Below are 21,731 nucleotides of genomic sequence, written 5' to 3'. Positions count from 1 at the left end.
AAATATCTTCCATCTCCTGGTGCACTCACCAACTGGCCACAATGGCCAGAGCTAAGACAAACCCAGGAACCAGGACCTCTTTCAGGTCTCCCTCGCAGGTGCACGGTCCCAGCTTTGGGCCATCCTTCTTTCCTTTAACAGGTCACAAACAGGAAGCTGGATGGGAAGTAAGCCACCAGGATCTGAACCAGTGCCCATATGGGATGCCCGTGCATTCAAGGTGAGTATACAGCCAATGAGGTATCACGCCAGGCCCAAGTCCCTACATATTAATTCCATAAGATTTCATTAACAGGCAATGGCCATTTCATGTTTCACAATGGACCACTCTCCGTATGTCTTGTTCGCCTCTATCTCTGCCAGAAAATCTGCTGGCGATTATTCTTAAATCTCCTGCGATGTGAGCACATCAAAGCTGAACACGATGCACCAGAGACAAGTCCTCTCTTTCTGCTGAAGTGAGGGACTCATTTGTTTCGCTCACAGCGGACGCAGCAGAGCCTGGATGAGCTGCGCTCACGCCACATGAGAACGAAGGGGCTCATCATGGGAAAACATGAAGTAATAATTGCAGCGATGTTCACCAGCCATGAACTGGGCCTATCAAAGACAGCTATGTAGACAAAAATGATGGAGGAAAGGGCATAACACAGCACAAAGGTGCTCACCAAGATGATGACGCTTTGGGTGGCTCTGGTCTCAGCGGAGGATCTTGGGGAGTGATGGTTGCTGCGAATGTGTTGCACCTGCTTCCTGTGCTTATACAAGATGAACACCATGCAGCTGCTGGCCCAGGTCATGACTCCCAAACATGAGGCATCGTGGCAAGACAGGAATGTTGCAAATAATGAGTTCATCACTTTATCATGAATTGCAGCACCACAAGTCAATCGATGCTTGTTCTGTGTGCTGTTCCGACTGCTGAATTTGTCCAAAACATAAAGAGGAAACGTGACATTGACCAGCAAATGGAGGGCCCAGCACAGGACATTACAGGGGCCGACATACCTTGTGGCTTTTGTTTGCGTCTCTGCCCACCTGGATTTCCTAGGGTTGATTATGATAACCTGGAAGACACTCAAGAGGCAGGTGCTCCCCATGGACACACCCCTGGCCACTCTGTGAACATATAAAACAATTACGCACCCGTAGTTATTGTTGAGACGTTGCCAGTGAATCATTTCCATGATCTTTGTCATTCCTCTAGAGAGAATGACCAAGCAGTTGGCCACAGTCAGGTGTCCGAGAATCACATCTACAGGTCTCAGCCTGCACCTGCTGAGATAAAGGGACGTGTAATGACCCAAGAGAGAGAGATTCCCCAGGATCCCAACAGATACCTGCAATAGAAAGAATATCCCCGCTTTCCAGTCCGCGGACATCATTCTGTCTTTTTCCCGGAATCAATTGATCCAATTCTTAAGCACAGGATTCTGCATGGAACCATGAGTTGGGGAAAATAGTTGCACAAAATAAAAACGGACCTCCACCACACTGGCCTGATGATGAATCCCTAAGATATGTTTTTGTTCACAGATCTTCCAACTTCCATGTATTTCTCTTTATATCATGTGTGTTCATGTCAGCCGCTAGCGCTGCTGATGCACCTACTCTGACATTGAAGACTCACAGCTCCTTGAGTTCATTGAATACTGTCCTCCTTTCAGCATCCGAGTGAGACCACAGGGAGACGTCCACACTCGTCTGGATCCCAGCTGAGTCAGGATTCCAGCCTTGCTGAGTCACCTGCAATGACACGGGTGCCCAGGGCAGGGCTCTGCCACAGGCCCTTGAATTTGAGGGAACCTATGTTGAGAAATACATGTAATGTTTCCTCTTTTTAACTTTTAAGTGTACTTTTCATGAACTTTTTGGAGTTCCTCCATGTCTGGGTGTGTATACACATGTGCACATACACACATATGACCTATTCAACTTTTATATCTGTTTTACAAATTTAGATTGATAATTTCCTGCCTGAGGGTAATGATTTATTTGGCATGTCAACATAACTTATGCAGGAAAATATAAGAATGGTCATTACAAAAATTAATCTACAAAATCAGATTGTACACTAAACTCTAAGACATCAATCATGAGTAGCGCCACAACATCTTACAGCAGAAACTACATTAATTATCCTTGCAGTCTGTCTTACTACATTTCACTGTTTTGGAGGAAAAAAAATGAAATAAACACTAATAACTCATTTGGAAAAACTATTGAGATGCTATAAGAATATGCAGAATAGAATTGGGAGGCATGGAGCCTGGTGCATTTAATCAACTGAACAGAGACGAGTAGTGAGCTTGGGGATGACACCGAGATAGTCTAACCTGAGACTGTATTGCAAATTAATTTATGGTTGCCAAATTAAATTATAATGTAAAAATCAACTCCTTGGCTATTTTCTCTCTAAAACATTCTCTTATGATGCCAATTTTTGTTGATTTCAGGATGGCCCTCCATGTGCAGGAAAGGGACACATTCCACCGTGATTAACAGACCCCAGTAATTCTCAGTAGAGACAATTCGACTGTGTCTCCGTTAGGCATGTCACACTCAATTTACAGAAATTGTCTTTGAGCCACTGCTATTTGGTCACACAGTTTCTGCTGAGAATGAAACCGAAGAATTATTTCCAACACACTCAACATTCTGTACACAGAGCATTAACAGAATATTACTACTCCAAAAAATATCTCTGTGACTGTTACATGTTTTACTCAACATTAGATTAATAAACAAAATTGAAACATTGAGACACATTCAAATTCAGCCTTGGTAACACTTGGATCAAACACCAAGAATCCTGTGAATAATGATTTTGCCCAATTGCATTAGCAGCAGTCACATGGTGATCTAGGGTCCCAGATTCCTGTCTCCTCAAGCTCATCTCAGCCCTCAGAAATCACTCCTCCTCCTGCCTACGTAGTTTGGCCAACCAACCAGTTCCTACTCTGAAAGGACTGATTTTCCAGACATCTGCACCTACCCACATTCCTGACACATCTCTTTGCCTTGCAGACTGTGTCTCAGAGAGAAAGAAAATCCCAGGCTCCCTCCGGCCGCCGGGTCTGTGAGCTCTGTTTGAGCTGGGAGAAAGCTAGAGTCCGAGATAAGTATTTGTCATCCTGTGACCTCAGCTCCCCACAGACCTGCAATTACCATCTCACTTGGAGCCATGAAGCCAGCTCACACTTGGGGAGCTGAGAGTCGTTTCTTCAAACTTTCTGATTTCCAGAATTGATTGGAGAATTCTCATGGACATTTCCAGGGAGACCTGCTGAGTGTTGGAGGAAGACTCCTCCTGGACAGAGGTGACATCTCTCTTTGGATTCTCTGTTCCCATGAGAATTTCTTCAACCCTCAGTCTAATTCACTAATCATCGCCAGACTCTGCAAAGCTCTCATTCAGCTTGGGAGCAGGAGAATAGAGTTACACGAATTACTCAGGGATTTTTAACTTGGTTGGTGAAAAGTCAATAGCATGATGTTGATAGGAGTCACTTGACAAAAATAACCTAAAATTAGGAATCGCTGCCTTTTCCTAGCTTGTAAAAAGTCATCATGTACTAATGAGGAATGGTTAAAAATATTTCAAAGTTTATTTCAGCGCTCTTCACAACAGCCAAAATACGGAATCAACCAAAGTGCCCATCATCAGACTAATGGAAGAAGAAATCAGGGGGTGCACACACATTCAATGGAGCACTATTGACGCACGGAGGAGGCTTGGGGTCTACACACGGACGATAGAACACTGCCAAGTCTTTTATAAAGGGATTCTGCCATTGGTACCAATAAGAAAGAACCTGTCTGATATCATAATGTGTGGAATCCACCATGAACACAAATATTATGTGTTTCACTATTTACAATAATAGAACTCGCGGAGGAAGAGAGAGGGGTGGTTGCTGGAGGCTGGAGTTGGGTGGAACGGGATGATGCTGATGAAACACGCAGTTAAACTCAAGAGAAGGAATACTGCCTGACATTAATTGCACGGCATTGGGAACGCAGCATGTGTGAAACTGCTGGCAGGTGCAAATGTTCACACCACATAAAAGCACTTGAGGTGATAGATATGCTAACTAGCCCTCTTCCAAACCTGCCCTAGAAATGATACTTAAAGATGTCCTCTTGACAGAGAAAAGGAATAACTCCCACCAAAACCAAAGGTAAATGCGAAGGACATCCCAGTAAAATGACAATGGAAGACTAAATCAATGAACAACCCATTATTAAATTTCAGAACCAAATTGCCACCTGTTTGCATTAACCCTGAATGTAAACAGCTTAAACTCATCAATCAAAAGTCATAGATTAGTAGACTGGATTAAAAAAACCAAACCCATCTATTTGTTGCCTACTTGAGACACATTTCTCTAACAAAGATCAGCAGAAACTGTATCTCAGGGAGTTTGATGTTTTCTGTTAGTTTCATCTCTTCAAAACACTTTCTTCTGATTAAATTCTCCAATGACTCATAGCTCATACAGTAGCATTATTTTTTGCAAGAATGTTCTTGATTTTCTTTTTCACGTCTTCACAACACATTATTCATTCAACAGCATGTTATTTAACTTCATGGTGGTGTTAATTTCTTTTTTTCCTGTTGATTATTTTTTGTGGCTTTTCATCTAAGGGGAAGTATAGTAGCTGTGTAATGGAGACTGTCATATCTAGTAGCATGTTATTTAACTTCATGGCATTGTAAATTTCTATTTTTCTTCCTGTTGTTGATTTTGTTTTGTGGCTTTTCATTGGAGGGGATGTACAGTAGCTGTGAAGTGGAGACTAACAAATCCAGATGTGAGGATACAATGTAGTATGCATCTCTACTTCCAGACAAAGATGGACTCCCAATGAAACTGTTTACTCTATCTTGACAATAGGACGCTGGACTCTGCCATTGTCCATGCCCGCAATGATGGACATATGACTGTGTCTGGGGAACTGTACTATAATGATGATATAAGGGACCACTGGGGGGGGGGAGGGAATTGGGGGAGGGGGACAAGCGAAATCCCAGGGCCTATGGAACTGCATCATACAATGATAATAATAAAAAGAAGTAAAAATTTTAAAAAAGAAATAGTAATAATAATAATAAAAGAAATGCAATGTTTGAGTGCCTGTTCATGAGTGCTGAGATGGGTTTTCGGCTCTCAGAGTCGGCCATTGGAGCATCTTCCCTGTGACCACGTACACACCCCAGAGCGGAGCCTGGGCTGCTCACGCAAGGAGGAGCAGAGCTTGAAGAAGTCGTGGGAGATGGAACTACAAGATGAAAGTACAAGCTATCTCAGTAGAAGTTCCCTCAAACTTACATGCGTCTGTAGTGGAGATCCAGGCACGCAGTCCACCCGCCAGCAGTGGGCGCTGGGACTGTACCAGGCCAACGCATCCTGTCTACAGTAACAGAGGAAAACGGGGGCAGCATGGAAGATTTCTCCAGGTTAAAAAGCAGGAAGAAAAAGGCATCCAATCTGCTCTTAGGAGGGATGGCTGATGACCTCCTAGCGAAACTCTAAACTGAGCTGTGTTGGAGAAGAGGAGGGAGCGTGGCTATGGTCAGGAAAGACACTCTCAGGGTGAAGCCAGGAGCTGGGACCTACATCTGGGTCTCCCCTGTGGGTACAGGACCCAAAGCTCTTAGGCCATCTCCCGCTGCTTTCCCGGGCCATAGCAGGGAGCAGGATCGGAGGTGGAGCAGCTGGGACTTGAACCAGAGCCATGTGGGACCCTGGTGCCTCGGGCAGAGGCTTAACCTACTATGCTGTGGAGCCACACACCTCCCCGCCACACCATACATTCTTGTCTGCGCGAGCTCTGGCTAACTTTCGGAAACACCCCCGGGGTGAGGTGTGATCCTTCTTGCATCCTCCGAAACGACTTGGGCAGCCGCCCCAACCGTCACGGTCACTCTGCCTATGCAGGTCCCCCTTAGCCCTGAATGGGCTACCTCCTCCTGTAAGAGCCGCGCAGCCCTGTGCCCCACCTTCAGGATGCAGCTTGTTCCACGGAAAACCATGTAACACAACAGCTTTTCAGTCCCCACGTGTGGCCGGCACCGCACACCACGGCACCCCTGTGTCCATTCTGGGGCCTTGTTACCGCTTCTCTGGCGAGGTCGTGGTACTGTGACCTGTCGTGATGGGCGTGCGCACGCAAAGGCGGCTGCACGTGGACTGATGGGTGTGAATTCCAGTGTCCAGGGAGCTGTGTCCCTCCCGCCGCGGGCTGTGTCAGCACCCGAAGACCATCTCTGGCCAGCACAGTGGACGCAGGTCTGAGCAGGTGCTGCCTGAGGGTGCTCGGGCTGCAGGGCTGTAGGGCTGCGTGGCTGTTGGGCTTTCCTCAGCCCTGAGTCCCAAGGCAATGTCGCTGATTCCTTTCCCTCCCGCTCCTCCAGGCAGATGGTCACTCTGCGTGCTTTCCAAGGTCGGGGAGGATGGTGGACTCACTCTAGAAGCCTCAAGTTGGATGTGCCCGAGGCCACTGGCCCAGACCAGACCACAGTGGATGGCCTGCTGCGAAGCTGCGCTCGCCTCAGGCTGCCATGGGCAAGGCATTTAATGCATGTTCACAAAAGAATACATTTATTTAGACTGAATGTTGTATTTGAAATGCAGAATTAGAGACACAGCGAGAGATATTCCATCTGCCGCTTCATGCCCAGTGGCTGCCAAGGCTAGGGCTGGCCCAGTCTGCTTCATGCCCAGTGGCTGCCAAGGCCAGGGCTGGCCCAGTCCGCTTCATGCCCAGTGGCTGCCAAGGCCAGGGCTGGCCCATAAATTCCCTGCTCTTATTGAGACCTGCTTTCCCCCCCCTTTCTTCCTGAGTTATTCTACCTGAGCATGTTTTAATTCTATTGAGCCTTGGAAAAATTGACTTTTGGTTTGTTTCTAGCCTCTAAATCATTTATCTGTGAACTAACAGTCATCACTCCCTCCATTTCCCTTACATTCTATCTAGGTTATTCTTTTTCTAGTGTTGTTGTTGTTGTTTTGTTTGGTTGGTTTTTTTGAGGCGTAAATACGGGTTATTCATTTGCATTGGCGTATTTAAACGCCTTGAGAGCCAAAAATGGAGAGAGATCTCCACCTGCTGGCTCACTCTGCAACTACCGGCAAGGCCCAAGGTAAAACCTTTTTTAAAAAAAACTTTAACACTCATTTGTAAGTTAGTTATAGAAAGAAGGGGAGAAAGAGAGAGAGAGCCATCTTGTATCTGCTGGTTCACTCTTCAACCGACCGCAATGGACAGGGCTAGACTGACCCGAGCCAGGAGCTTCCTCCAGGTCGGCCTGGATTTTTTCTTTCTTCTGCTTCTTCTTTCAATTTGAAAGGCAGAATTACAGAGATAACGAAATAGAAAGATCTTCCACCCTTTACTTTACTCCCCAAATGGCTGCAATGGCCAGAGCTGAGCTGGTCCAAAGCCAGGAGCCAGGAGCCAGGAGCCACAAGCCAGGAGCCAGGAGCTTCCTCCGTGTGTCCAGGTGCATGCAAGCCCCATCCAGCAAATAGTTTTATAAACCAAGAAAAGTTAAAAAAAAATGAACAAAGATGGTTTCGTTTTTTGAAAGTGACTTTCGTTGCAAGGTAAGGAAGAAAAGAGCTACAGAAAAATAAGTGCTTTTTCTGAGCTTACACTAACTTCTTGAAAAGATTAAAGGCAGAGTAAACTCTACCATCGTAGCCACCCAACGTAGTTGGCAGAAGTCTGGCTGCTGTTTCTCTGTCCTCCAGGTTTCTGGACGCCAAACAGCTTCACCTGTGGGGTGGGAACCTGGGACTGCAGCACCACAGAGTCCTGGGTGAGTTTGTGCTTTATCTGCCCTGGTTTTGCTCCTCGTGCAGGAGCTGTGTCCAAAACAGCGGCCCCCCCAGAACTTCTGCTTGGCCCCTTTTTGAAACACGTGCTGCCTGTGTTGACATTCACCTCCGGGTGACCATGCTTGGGCCTTGCAGGCTCCACAGTCCGGGCATGGCGCCTCTGGACGCCAGGTTGCTTGCTTCTAAGTCATCACCAGCTGGACGCGGGACTGCAGCCCAGACCCGCCAAAGCTCACTCCAGGTGCTTCCATGTGCACTGCAGGGGCCTCTAGGATCCCCTCCACGTCCCTCCACGTCCCCCAACACCCCACTCCCCGGCGAGGGGCCAGCTCCAGGCCGCTGAGAAGCCTCAGCCTCGCCAGGTCGGCTTCGCACAGTCGCCTGGAGCTAGGTGGGCTCAAACCCAGTTCCTGCACGGTGGTCCAGGTCCACACTGGGGCCCTCTCCACGCCCCGCCCCTCTCCCTCGCGGGCCACGCCCCTCAGCATCCCAGCCACGCCCCCACCCTCTCCGAGGGGCCTTACCGCACAGGAGGCCCCGCCCTCGTTAGGCCCCGCCCAGAACACGCCCCTATTCCTCGTTCTATTATTCTCTCTAGGCCCGCCCCGGACACGCCTCTTTGCCCCGTCTCTCCCTCTGGGCCCCGCCGCGGACACGCCCTTATCCTCGCGGCCCCGCCCCCGTCTTCCGGGGCTTATTTCTACGCCCCGCCTCTGCCCCGCCCACCCACCCGCCATCTCCGCCCAGACCCAAGCGCTTCCTAGGCCACGCCCCTTGTCCCCTCAAGCTCCACCCAGTTCCCGCCCCACAGGCTTGGTCTCCGCCCCCGCCGCTCTCTCGGCTGCGCGCGCAGCTTCCCCCAGACCCGGAAGCAGATCGGCTGGCGTGAAGGTCGCCCCGCGGCGCGTGAGTTTGTGTCTGTCCGTCCGTCTGTGGGTCCCTGGCTCCGCCGGCGTGGACGCCTCGAGTCCTCTCCCTGGCCGCGTCCGACTCTCCTGGGGCCGGCGGCCTCTGCAGCCTCCCGCTGCCTGCACGGAGCCGCTCTCCCAGCGCCGGAGGGGGTCGGCCGGCACCCGGACCTGCCCCACGGGGACGCGTGCTGCTCCGGCCCCTGAGGGTGTGTGAGCAGACGGGGACCAGGGGACCAGGGGAAGACACGGAGGATGGGGGCGTGGGGGGCTGAGCCCGCGACGGGGGTCAGCCAGCACAGGAGACGCAGGTGGAGACGCAGGTGGAGAGCGCCGCGGGCGAGGGCCCCTGAGGGCAGGACGGGCTCAAACCCTGGCGGGTGGAGCAGGGTCCTGGGGGGGCAGGGAGCCACGGGGCAGGAGGGTCCTGGGGGGCAGTAACGTCCTGGGGGGCAATGTCCTGGGGGGGCAGGGAGCCAAGAGGCAGGAGGGTCCTGGGGGGCAGTAACGTCCTGGGGGGGGCAGGAAGGTCCTGGGGGGGCAGGGAGCCAAGGGGCAGGAGGGTCCTGGGGGGCAAGGGGTGAAGGGGCAGCAGGGTCCTGGGGGGGCAGGTAGTGTAGGAGCAGGAGGGTCCTGGGGGCAGGGAGCCAAGGGGCAGCAGGGTCCTGGGGGGGAGTGAGTGAAGGGGCAGGAGGGTCCTGGGGGACAAGGAGCGAAGGGTCAGCTAGATCCTGGGCCGCAGGGAGCCAGGAGGCAGGAGGGTCCTGGGGGCAGGAGGCAGGAGCTTGCGGATGTTGGGGACAAAGACCGGGAGTGGCCAGGGGCAAACCTAGTCGGGAGGATGGGGCGCAAGGAAGTGGAGGTACAACAGAAGGAAGCGGGGAGGAGACGGGCAGGAAGCCGCTCCAGCGGGAGCAGATTACAGGAAGGGAGACAAAGCCCGCGCAGCTGGCTCGCAGGGAGGAAGGAAGCAGGGCTGGTTAGATGTGGAGGGCCCAGTTCTTTCTCTGTGTAATCTAGAAAACTCCTCCGGTCTGCCTTGTTGGTGTCAGGGGAGGGTGCGCCTTGAGGACGGTGGCTCTAGCCCTGTGCGGGGCAGTGTCTGAGGTGGCGCTGGAAACCAGTGCTTTTGAGGTGCCCAGCGGACTCTCGGTGCTCCCCACCGTGCAACGAGCCCCCTCCGCACCACCTGAGTGTTTGCCTCCTGCGACACTTCTTGGTGATCACAGAGCTGGGAGAAACACTTTGCGGGCTTCACACTGCTGTTCTGAAGGATGCTACAAAAGACGAGAGCACGCAGGCAGAGGGAGACAGCGTCTTAGCAAACCTGGGCGGGGGGTGATTATCAGGAGTGTGCTTCCTGCATCTGCTGTCTGAGCTGAGGAGCGCTTGTGCGTCACCTGGGGGATCTGATGCCGTCACCCTGGGGTGCTGGGCTGCAGAGCCAGGCAGTGGAGGAGTGCTGGGCGGGTGTGTGAGCTGCAGGAGTGTGACCCGAGCAGGTGTTTCCTGGCCATGCGCCGAGGGTAACGGGCAGCGGGAGCCCCTTGGCCTGCGTGGCGGTGGGCGTGCTGCCGTCCTCCACCTGAGGACTCCTGCACGTGCTGAGGTCTCACCGTGTGGGGGAGGGCGAGGAGAGGGGGCGTCAGTTCCAAGATTAAAGCAGCCCGTTTCCCTATTCAGGATCGGCTTCTGGAGACCCATGTTGCCTGAGGAGGAAGGCCAGAAGAGGAGGAAGAGGGAAGAGAACGCAGCGGGGATGGCCCTGACTCAGGTGAGGTGACACTGTTGCGGGCCTGTGTCTCCTTCCCTCAGACGTCAGGGCACCTGTCTCCCGTGTGACCCGCTGGCCCACGTCCGTGCGTCCTTGGTCTCTCGTCTCTGCTTGGCTTCTGTCTGCCTGTGACCCAGCCGCGTGGAGATGCGAAAGGCTGCTGTGGGGGGCTGCCCTGGAAGGGGAGTGGAGAACAGGGCTGGGGGAGCCCTGTGATGTCACATCCGGTCCGCTGTCAGCCCGCTGTAGACAGGAGGAGCTGTCGAAAGTCACAGCTGACTACAAAGATGCCCGCCGGGTTCTCCAAAGGGGCAAGAGTGTTAGAAGCCGAACCAGCGGGGCTCGTGGCCCCTGCCCTCCAGCTCGTCACTGTCACAACATGGGGTGCTCCCATGATGGAGCAGGGACCGGCTTATTACAAAGTCAGATATACAGAGAGGAGGAGAGACAGAGAGGAAGATCTTCCGTCCGATAATTCACTCCCCAAGTGACCACAACGGCTGGAGCTGAGCCAATCTGAAGCCAGGAGCCAGGAACTTCCTCCAGGTCTCCCATGAGGGTGCAGAGTCCCAAGGCATTGGGCCATCCCCTGCTGCTTTCCCAGGCCACAAGCAGGGAGCTGGATAGGAAGCAGGGCTGCTGGGATTAGAACCGGCACCCTATGGGATCCTGGCACGTTCAAGCGAGGACTTCAGCCTCTAGGCCACCGTGCCATGTTCTCCGTTCATCGACTACTGCACTTTTGTTTTAAGAGTGATTGATTGACTTGAAAGGCAGGGCCGCGGAGATCCTGGTTCACTGGTTCACTCCCCGAAAGGACGCCACAGCCGGGCCTGGGCCGGGCCGGAGCCAGCAGCTTCGGGCAGGTCTCCCACGCGGTGCAGGGGCCCAAGCGCTGCCTCCCCAGGGAGCTGGAGGGGAAGGGGAGCAGCCGAGGCTCAAGCCAGTGCCCACGTGAGAGGCCCCCACCGCAGGCCATGGCCTACCCGGCTGTGCCACAGCTCTGCCCACCCCGCTTTTGAAGGGGTTTATTGTTTGGAAGGCAGAGTTGTGCTTTAAATGGTGACTAGTCTGTTGTCAGTTTGTAGGCGATTCTCTGGCGCCTCACGTCGCTGCTGGTTGGCTGGCTTGTCGTGTCTTGCTGTGTAAGGCCTCGCTGAGTGGCAGCGTTTGTTTAGATGAGACACTTGGCTCGCTCACTGGTTTGAATCCATCTCTCCTGTTCGTTTCTCTGTGAATATTGTTAGCTGACACATCTGGATGTCTCAGATGGCGCGGCGGGCGGCGTGAAAGCCGCTGCCTGGGTCTCCCCGGCGCCTTGCCCGTCGGCTCCTGGCAGCGCGGTGCTGCTCCAGCTGGCACCTTTGTGCCCGGTTCTCTCGGATGCCACGTCCCGGAAGTCACTCGCAGACTCCGGCGTGGCCTTGCGTCTCTGCGTTGCTGTGGCTCTTGTGGATTGTCGGCTGTATTTTCTAGCCTTCGTCCCCGTCTGTGTGCGGCGCCGCGTTGCCCATCAGTGTGCCGGGAAGCTTGGTTTGCCAGCATGTTGTTGTGGAATTTTCCGTCGGGATCAGCAAAAACTCTAGTTTCGTGGTTTCTTGGAGGTTGGTATGAGAATAGTGATGGGTCCAGGATGCTTCCGCTGTCGCCGCTTCGGTTTATTGTGCGGGCGGGAGGAGGATTGGCGTAGATTGTACCTTAAATATTGGGTGTAATTATGCGGCAGCATAGGTCTCCCACGCGGCTGGCAGGAACTGAGTGACACGAGTGACCCCTGCCTGGCCGGGCCTGCGTGAACCGGGGATGCAGCCAGGAGAAAGGCCTGCTCGCACACCTGCGTGGGACTCTCACGGGGTTCTCGCGGTTCCTGAGTTTGTTGCTCCGTGAGCTCTGTCCTGGAGCGCTGCGCCTGCCCCTGCAGCGTGTGGGCTCCCGCGGCTCTGCCGGCTCGTGTTCGGGATAGGCTGAGAGCCCCGTGGCTGGCTGCGGTGGGCTGTGCTGCCGGCCGGTTCTCCCTGTAACCCTGTGCTGGCTCCGTGCGTTGAGGAGTGGGGTGTTAGACACGCCCCTGGAGATGTCGTCCTAACCTCGTGGGACATTGTTCCTCGGGCAGCACGTGAAGTCCTTTGTCTTTGCGCATAGTTTATCCTACAAGGTCATTTAGTGTAAGGACAGCTGCCCTCGCTCAGGTTCCGTCTGCCTGCATTTTCTTTCCTCTGTTGTTTGTTTTTAAGATATTTGTTTGAAAGGTAGTTACGAGAGCAAGTTTACTCTGCTAGTTTACTCCGCAAATGGCTGCAGTGGCCAGGCTGGGCTGAACCACAGCTGGGAGCCGGGAGCCGGGAGCCGGGAGCCGGGAGCTTCATCTGGCTCTCCCACGTTGGTCCAGGGGCCCAAGCACTTGGGCTGCGTTCCCTGCCATCCCAGGCACATTAACAGGGACCTGGATTAGAAGTGAAACAGCCGGGCCCAGCACAGTGGCCTAGTTGCTAAAGTCCTCACCTTGCACACGCCTGGACAAAATATGGGCGCCGGTACTAATCCCAGTAGCCCCACTTCCCATCCAGCTCCCTGCCTGTGGCCTGGGAAAGCAGTGGAGGACGGCCCAAAGCCTTGGGATCCTGTACCCACGTGGGAGACCCAGAAGAGCTCCTGGCTCCTGGCTTCACCCTGGTCCAGCCCCAGCTCTTGCACCCCCTTGGGGGTGACCAGCAGATGGGAGCTTTTGAATGTACATTTTAAAATATTTATTATCTAATTTTTTGAAGTGCATTGTTCTTTATCGCCTTAGGGCACTATGAGTGTATTGTAGCGCTCTGTTGCAACTCTAGGAGGTGTTCAGAGTCAGTATTTGTCACTTTTCTTGGCTTGGCGCTCCTGTCCAGAGGGGTCATTTTCCTTCTGTTTTGGTTAGTTCCTTTGGCATGTGTTTTGTGAATGATTTGTTAGTTTAAAAAAAAAAAGTCAGCAAGTTTTGCTAGAGTTCATAAAAAATTAAGTTTCTCTTGGGTAGAAAATGAAAGAAACCATGAGCCATGACATACCCAAATGTTTTAACATGTTTTCCCCACATTCTGCAGCAGCTGATGTGCAGTGGGCTGGGTGTCGGCCGACATCAGAGCCACCTCTGGTTCTGGAGGGAGCGCCAGCCCCACAGCCCAGGTGCCCCATTCGCCCCTCACGTGCCTGTGGGGGCACAGGCGGTAGCCGTGCCTTCCCTTACCTACTTGCTAGAGAACCTGGCAGAGGGCACAGGTGAACAGCCAGGTGGGACAGAAGCGTGGGGTCAGGCGTGAGGCTGGCCCGAGCCACCATGCCCTTTGGGACAGAAACGTGGGGTCAGGCGTGAGGCTGGCCCGAGCCACCATGCCCTTTGTGACAGAAACGTGGGGTCAGGCGTGAGGCTGGCCCGGGCCACCATGCCCTTCCTGCGAGCAGGCCCCTGTGTAAGGCGTTTTCTACCCCGGCCCTTTGGGACTTTGTGACAGTCTCATTTCGTAGGCATGGTGGATTGCATTAGTCACCATTGCTGATCGACTTCCTGGAATGTTTAGAAATGTGAGCTGAAAGTCCCAACCCTTGAGTACTGTCTGGAACTTTCTGGTGACTTGCCCCAGCCTGGAGCTTCTCCGTAGCACCACGGAGGTCTCATGTCAGAGGCATATGCCTCTAAGCTTTAACACAGGTAGAGTTTTCATATAATTCAGAGTGAATTTGGCTTGCTGGCCACTCAGGCTTATCCTTGAAGTCCTCTCTTCAGAACCCCGTGGTAACACTGGTCTTTCCTGTAGGGACGGGTGACGTTCGGGGACGTGGCGGTGGAGTTCTCCCAGGAGGAGTGGAAGTGCCTGGACCCCGCTCAGAGGGCCTTGTACAGAGACGTGATGCTGGAGAATTACAGGAACCTGCTGTCCCTGGGTGAGGATGCATCAGCCTGGGAGCTAGGGTCTGCCGTGGGCTCTGCATCGTCCCTGCATGCTGCCTGGCCGGCGCTGCCGTGCGGGGTGCACACCATGGGGGCCGCTGGTTAAGGGGGGGAGGGGCGGGGCTGGAGGAAGGTGGGTGGGACACGTGTTTCCATTTTTCCCTCCTGTTTCCACAGGTGAGGGCGGGGCCGGGCCCTCCTTGCTGTCAAATTCCATTAGCACCTGGGGGTGAAGGGAGGCTCACTTGATGCCTATGTGGGGAAGAGGGTTCTGACGGTGTGACTTGAGTGGTTTTCATAGTTCTGAGACATTGTTGGTTTCATTGCTACAGGGTTGACAAGACCTCTCCCAAGGTGCGTTGGTTGAGAGGCCCCCTTGGTGCGTGCACGGGCCCAGGAGCATTCTGAAAGGTCCCCAGCCTGTGCTGCTTCGTCCTGGCGAGGCGGCCAGCGCCCCCTGCTGATGTAGATTAGCTGACTGTCATGTCCCCTGTGTGCCGCTGGGTGTTCTGTTCACGCACAGGCGTCGGCAACGGAGGAGGCCCGGTACCAGCGCATGCACTCCGAGGTCGGATCACACGGCCTGGGACTTTGTTTTTTAACTATGGCCAGGGCCTGAGTCCAGCAGTCCATCTGGGGAGTCCTCCGGCTTGACTGTTGTGAGTGCCAGCCAGTACAGGGTCAGATTTGGTCTGTCACCTGCGCTGGCCAGTGCACATGGGTTCTGTGGCTTAGCTCAGCCTTGGCTGCCCTCACCCCTCTCCTCACGTTGCTGGCAGGTTTCGCCACCTTGTCCAGCCAGGCCCACCCTCAGCTCTGCTTCTTGTGCTCAGTGGGAGGGACAGCCCGTCAGAGGAGTGCCCAGAGTTTCCCTGTGGCCTAGCGGGGAAGTACCCACAGTTCCCCACCATGCCCACTCCTAGCAGTGGGTCCTCACATGTGCTAGCTGGTGCCTGCTGCCCAGACTGACATGGCTGGTCCCCTTTCCCGGCACTCGCTGGCGGATACTGCAGCCTGGCCCACCCCCAGACCCAGCTCATGTGACTCGGCAGGTGCCTCAGCCTAGCCTAGCCTGTCCCACACCTATTCTGGCTCTCAAGAGCACCAGTGAGTGCTAGAGCCTAACCCTCACTCCAGATCCAGCCCGTACACATGGCAGTAGGTGCTGCAGCCTGGCTCGGGCTGACCCGCCCCCAGCCATGGCTGTTATACATGGCAGTAGGTGCTGCAGCCTGGCCCGGGCTGACCCGCCCCCAGCCCTGGCTGTTATACATGGCAGTAGGTGCTGCAGCCTGGCCCGGGCTGACCTGCCCCCAGCCCTGGCTGTTGCAGTCACCAGTGGGAGCTGCAGCCCATTGGGGGAATCCCCAGAGTTCCACCACCAGGCCCAGTCCAGTCCTGGTCTTGGCGTGTGCTAGAGAGTACTGTAGTCTGGCCCGCCCAGCCTCCCAGCCCCAGCCCCAGCCCCAGCAAGGGTCAGGTGGATTCCTGTCGGGTAAGTCCTGTGGTCCAGACTGACTTGGCCTGTCAACACCCCCAGCTCTCCATGTATACCATCAGGTGCTGCAGTCCCGCAGAGGCAAGCCCACAATCCTCTACAGAATCTTCCCCCAGATCTGGTTCTTTGGCATTCTGGTGGGTACTGCAGGCCTACCCCCTGTTCTACACTCATGGACAGTACTGTGGTCTAGCCCCACCAGACCTGCCCCTCAGCCCCAGCTTTAGTACACTCCAGCAGGAGGCAGGCAACACTGTTTAGCCCGGCCCAGGTCTCCCTTGTGGATGGATGCCCTGGCCTGAGCCAGTCAAGTCCTCTGGTATCCCCCCAAAAAGCACTGCATCTCACTCCCTCTCCTTCCTGTGGGTGCAGTGGCTGTCTGTGGAAGCCTCCAGAAGTCATTCCTCCCCTGTGAAACACGTCCTCAGCCACTCCCACAAGTCCTAGACCCCCTTCTGCCAGCAGTCTGCAGCCACCACTGCCAGCCGCAGCCACTGCATGGGGGCCAGGGTGGCATGCTCCAGCCCAGTGTTCCCTGTCTTGCCCACATTGTCCTGTAAGAAAATAGAAAAGAAACAAGGAAAAACACCTCTACTGCCATCCTGGTATAGTTAACACAAATGTGGCATTAAGCAGGCCCAGGATGCTTCTCTCCCAGCAGTGTTACATTGCCTAGCTACAAGGCAGCCTGGGCAGTTGCCTGCACCTGGGGTAGTGTTTTAAAGATAGATTGATTGATTAGGTAGGCAGAGTTCAGACGAGAGAATGAGCGGCCTCTCCCAGCCGCTGGTTCACTCCGCAGATGGCTGAAACGGCCTGCTCTGAGCCCGTCTGCGGGCTCCTTGTGGGTGTCTGAAGGTGAAACGGCCTGCTCTGAGCCCGTCTGTGGGCTCCTTGTGGGTGTCTGAAGAGGGTGCGGGCCCAGGCACTGGAGCCACCCTCAGCTCTGCCTGCCCCGTCACGGGCATTGAATGGTGCCAGTTTCGGCGTGCAGAAAACCTCGCAGCGGACTCCAGCACACCTGCTTTCTACTCTTTAGTCCCCGTGCTTTCGATTCTGCTTCATAGGAGAGAACTGAGTGTATGTTAAAGTGTTCTTGATCACTGAGAAGCAGACAGTCTGGGCGACTGTGGACTCCCTCCATGGACAGGAGGTGGGGATTCTAGAAGCCCGCAGCACATGGCACCTTTTCTTTGTCTAAACAGGAGCCTCTCTTCCTGACCTGAGCGTTATCTCAGTTTTGGAGCAAGGCGAAGTGCCCTGGACTGTGGAGAGCCATGTGAAGATGGTGAGAAGCCCAGATAGGTGGAAAGGTGGCAGTGGTGTGATGCCAGGTAAGCGCTCACGTGGGCAGAGGACCAGTCCCGTGCTGGAAAATTCTCTACCAGTGAGCAAGTTCCGGGACAAAACGAGTGCGTGTGCTGTGAGTTCTCAAGGGAAAGTTTTCATTTTTGCACTTGCTTGGTTCTTCAGAGACTTAAAGCTTATCCCCCCACGCTCTGGTGTTGCCCAAGTACGGCACTGTTAGGGGGTGAATATAGCTTCGTTTGTCCACCTGAGTTTCACATCTTTTTTTTTTCAAGATAATTTTATTTGAAAGGTAGAGTTAGAGACAGACAGCATGCAGTATTGTATATAGTAGTGTATCATTGGCACGTAGCATCTGAGTCAGTTGAGTTAGAAGCAGAGTAGAGGGCACAGCGCAGTAGCCTAGCAGGTAAAGTCCTCGCTTTGCACGTGCTGGGATCCCATATGGGCGCCAGTTCTAATCCCGGCAGCCCTGCTTCCCATCCAGCTCCCTGCCTGTGCCCTGGGAAAGCAGCAGGAGACAGCCCAATGCCTTGGGACTCTGTACCCGTGTGGGAGACCTGGAAGAGACTCCTGGCTCCTGGTTTCAGATCGGCTCAACTCCAGCCATTGTAGTCACTTGGGGAGTGAATTAGTGGACGGAAGATCTTCCTCTCTGTCTCTCCTCCTCTCTGTATATCTGACTTTCCAGTAAAAATAGAAGCAGAGCAGAATGGTGGTCAGTATGGCCCGCATGAATCCATCCACAGGACAGCCGGAAGAGCAGAGGCCTGTGGGATCCTGCTGAGAAGAGGCTCCAGGAAGGAGGAGGCGGGGCCCTCCCCCGAGCGCGCTCTTGCCCAGCGAGTCCTTGGCTGGGCTCTCTGCTCTCCTGGGTAACAGGCGGGCATCTGTGCTGGCTGGTCAGTTAACCAAGGGCAGATGGCGCTGCTTACCTATTCCCGGCTCAGTAATGCTTTAGGCAGGTCGCCTCACGAGCCTCCTTGAACTCTGCTCCCAGACATGACTTAATTCCAGCTGTGTGGGAACTGTTGTTTTAAGTGTATAAGAACTGGAACCCTCAAAATAAACTTGGTCAGTTGCTCAAAAGAACACTGTCCCCCCGTTTCTTTTCGGTTGCATCTCCTCCCCAGGAACCTACAAAGTAAACTTGCAGTGGGATAATTTGGGTTTTGGGGCATTGCACACCTAATTTAAACATCGGTGGTAGCTGACAGGTCGTTGAGGTATGACAAGCTTGAGTCCGGTACTCCGCATGTGTGCATTATCACTGTGCCGGGGACAGATGGTACCTCAGCATCTGCTTTATACGGTATGCTTTAATTGGACATATATTTTAAAGTTTTGTTTTTGACAAAATGTGTATTTTGGCATGCGATGTGTGTTTCTGTTGGTGACTGACCAGAGCCTGCGTTGCTGTCTTGCAGGTGTTTCTCCTAAATGCGCGGTCGGGGAAGGGCGTTCTTCCCAAGTGGACAGCGGTGCAGCAGAAGCAGCCCAGACACTGCGTTTGGAGAGCGGTGAGAGCAAAGACTTTTCCCCCCGAGAAGTCCTTCAGAATCAACATGACTTCCAATTTCAGTGGACTGGTGATGAAAGAAATTTGGAAGACTTGTTTGTGACTCCTAAAGAAAGTCTCATTGCTGGAAGAGGTGAGCGTGGCAGAGGAGATGAGAGAGACGGTGCTGTGGAACGCTGCCCCGGCCCGGGCTCGCCACCGCCTGCGCCCTCCGGGGGCGACGTCGGAGACTGTGAGGACATGGCGCGGGCCCTCAGCAGTATGCCCTTGGTCTCTCCGCCTCAACGAGTTCCTGGTAGTGTGAAAACTCACATTTCTGAGGACTATGGGAATGATTTTATCTATTCATTACTGACGCAAGAGCAGAAAGCACACATCAGGGAAAAGCCTTACGCATGTGAGGAATGTGGCAAGATCTTCAGCTACACCTCGTCCCTAGCACATCACCGGAGAATTCACACCGGAGAGAAGCCCTACAAGTGCATCGAGTGTGGGAAGGCTTTCTTCAGGCGTTCTTACCTTCTGGTTCATGAGAGGCATCACACTGGAGTGAAACCCTACAAGTGTAATGACTGTGGCAAAGTCTTCACTCAAAATTCCCATCTTATAAGTCATCGGAGAATTCACACTGGAGAAAAACCATATAAGTGTGACGAGTGTGGCAAAGCGTTTAGCATTCGTTCCAATCTGACTAATCATCAGGTTATCCACACTGGAGAGAAGCCCTACAAGTGTAACGAGTGTGGCAAGGTCTTCAGTCAAACCTCCAGCCTAGCGATTCACCGGAGGACCCACACTGGAGAGAAACCTTACAAGTGCAACGAGTGTGGCAAAGTCTTCAGTTCACACTCAAACTTAAATACCCATCAGATCATCCATCGTGGGGAAAAACCTTACAAGTGTTACGAGTGTGGCAAGGTCTTCACTCAAAATTCACACCTTGCAAATCACAGGAGAATCCACACCGGAGAGAAGCCTTACAAGTGTAACGAGTGTGGCAAGGCCTTCAGCGTGTATTCAAGCCTAACCACCCACCAGGCCATCCACACTGGAGAGAAGCCTTACAAATGCAACGAGTGTGGCAAGGTCTTCACCCAGAACTCACACCTGGCCAGCCATCGGGGAATCCACACGGGGGAGAAACCCTACAAATGTGAGGAGTGTGGCAAATTCTTCAGCCAGACTTCCAACCTCGCGAGGCACTTGAGGGTTCACACTGGAGAGAAGCCTTACAAGTGTAACGAGTGTGGAAAATCCTTCAGTGTGCGTTCAAACCTGATTGCCCATCAGGTAATCCACACTGGAGAGAAGCCCTACAAGTGTAACGAGTGTGGCAAGGTCTTCAGTCAAACGTCAAGCCTTGCAATTCACCGGAGGATCCACACTGGAGAGAAGCCTTACAGGTGCAACGAGTGTGGCAAGGCCTTCAGTTCACATTCCAACCTAAACACCCACCAGATCATCCATCGTGCAGAAAAGCCTTATAAATGTAACGACTGCGGCAAGGTCTTCACTCAGAATTCACACCTTGCCAACCACCAGAGAATCCATACGGGTGAGAAGCCTTACAAGTGCAATGTGTGTGGCAAGGCCTTCAGCGTGTACGCGAGCCTGACGACCCACCAGGTGATTCACAGTGGAGAGAAGCCTTACAAATGCAACGAGTGTGGCAAGGTCTTCACCCAGAACTCACACCTTTCAAGTCACCGAAGAATTCACACCGGAGAGAAGCCTTACAAGTGTAATAAATGCGGGAAGGCTTTCAGCGTGAGCTCCAGCCTGACTACTCATCAGTTAGTGCACACTGGAGAGAAACCCTACGCATGTAGCGAGTGCGGGAAGGTCTTTGGCCGGCGTTCAAATCTTGCAAGTCATCGGAGAATTCACACTGGACTCTCAAAGCCTTATAAATGACGGGCAGAGCTGTTGGTCTGAGTCCGCTGCTTTCACATGAGAGAGTTCGTTAAGAAAACGTACAGATACACGGACGGTGGCAAACTACTCAACAAGAGTATAAGTCAGTACCGTGCCTGCCTTCCGGCCTCCGGCGCTCTCGGCGGAGGATTGGAGACAATGGAAGGCCTTCACTTGAGGCGAGCATCACCTCTGTCCAAGTCGTAGGAATTACTCCTTTTGAGGTTGAACACTGAACACTTGGGAGGAGGCAGAGAATAATTCTGAAAAGCCTGGTGTGATACATGCTTGTTTTGTTCCCTTAATGGGAACTAGTGTCTAAGAGATGTTCTAACATCAGACCGTAAAACAAAGTATCCCAAGCCCTCGGACACTGGGTTTTTGTGAGGCAAGAGGAGTATGTTGTTCAGACCGCTGATGTGATGGGGTGGACAGATCTTCAGCCTGGTTCTTAAGACGCCTTTGCCACACGTTGGAGTCCCTGGGCTCGGTGCCCAGATGTGGCTCCTGAATCCTGCTGGTGCAGGAGAGCTGCGGGCGTGGTTGGCTCCCTGCCAGCGTGCGGGGGCCTGGCTTGAGCCCCTGCTCCGGGTCTGACCTGGCCCCGCCCTGGCTGTTGCAGGGATTTGGCGAAAAAATAAATGGAGGACATTTCTCTTTTTTTCCTCTCTTCTCCCCCACCACCCACAAATACATTGATTTTTTTTTCGTGGAAGAGGGTTACATTTAAGTGCTGATTACACTTTGTTACTGTTTTAGGTCTGAATGTGTTATGTGATGTCTTAATAAAAATGTAATCTTTATTACTCTAAATCATATTCCTCCCAGCTGCATAGTATTGTTCTACCTTGGTAGGATACTCCGACAGTAACTAGCCGTTTCACAGTTGCTGCAGGATTAACTAGGTGTTGCACTTTACACAGCGGGAATTCACACCTGGATTCATCCGTTATTGGTAAGTGACTGGGTGAGTCCTACTTAGCCTCTGATCCGGAGTGGTAACAGTAGAGAGCTTGACGTTGGATATTACATAACAAAGCA

General features: G+C 53.3%; 2 protein-coding genes across 2 annotated transcripts; one reads left to right on the top strand and one right to left on the bottom strand.

Moving 5' to 3' along the window:
* Positions 1–467: 467 nt before the first annotated feature.
* LOC101517521 (vomeronasal type-1 receptor 2-like) lies at positions 468–1,385 on the bottom strand. The gene has a single exon (XM_004597123.2). It carries the CDS (start codon positions 1,383–1,385, stop codon positions 468–470), a length of 918 nt encoding a protein of 305 aa, XP_004597180.2.
* Positions 1,386–8,760: 7,375 nt separating this feature from the next.
* Positions 8,761–20,701, top strand: ZNF761 (zinc finger protein 761). The gene is made up of 5 exons (XM_058673958.1): positions 8,761–8,961; positions 10,436–10,526; positions 14,318–14,444; positions 17,155–17,361; positions 18,685–20,701. Exons 2-5 carry the CDS (start codon positions 10,455–10,457, stop codon positions 20,688–20,690), a joined length of 2,412 nt encoding a protein of 803 aa, XP_058529941.1. The 5' UTR covers positions 8,761–8,961; positions 10,436–10,454; the 3' UTR covers positions 20,691–20,701.
* The last annotated feature ends 1,030 nt before the right edge of the window (positions 20,702–21,731 follow it).

This window comes from Ochotona princeps, chromosome 16 (assembly GCF_030435755.1).
Source record: "Ochotona princeps isolate mOchPri1 chromosome 16, mOchPri1.hap1, whole genome shotgun sequence".
Taxonomy (NCBI): domain Eukaryota; kingdom Metazoa; phylum Chordata; class Mammalia; order Lagomorpha; family Ochotonidae; genus Ochotona; species Ochotona princeps.
The sequence above is the reverse complement of the archived record's forward strand: the minus strand, read 5'-3'. Positions and strand labels throughout refer to the sequence as shown.

Coding starts and splice junctions, on each gene's coding strand:
- LOC101517521 (XM_004597123.2), bottom strand. CDS start 1,385: ATGATGTCCGCGGACTGGAAAGCGGGGATATTCTTTCTATTGCAGGTA.
- ZNF761 (XM_058673958.1), top strand. CDS start 10,455: ATGTTGCCTGAGGAGGAAGGCCAGAAGAGGAGGAAGAGGGAAGAGAAC. Junction 10,527..14,317: donor CGGGGATGGCCCTGACTCAG/GTGAGGTGACAC, acceptor TCTTTCCTGTAG/GGACGGGTGACGTTCGGGGA. Junction 14,445..17,154: donor CAGGAACCTGCTGTCCCTGG/GTGAGGATGCAT, acceptor TTGTCTAAACAG/GAGCCTCTCTTCCTGACCTG.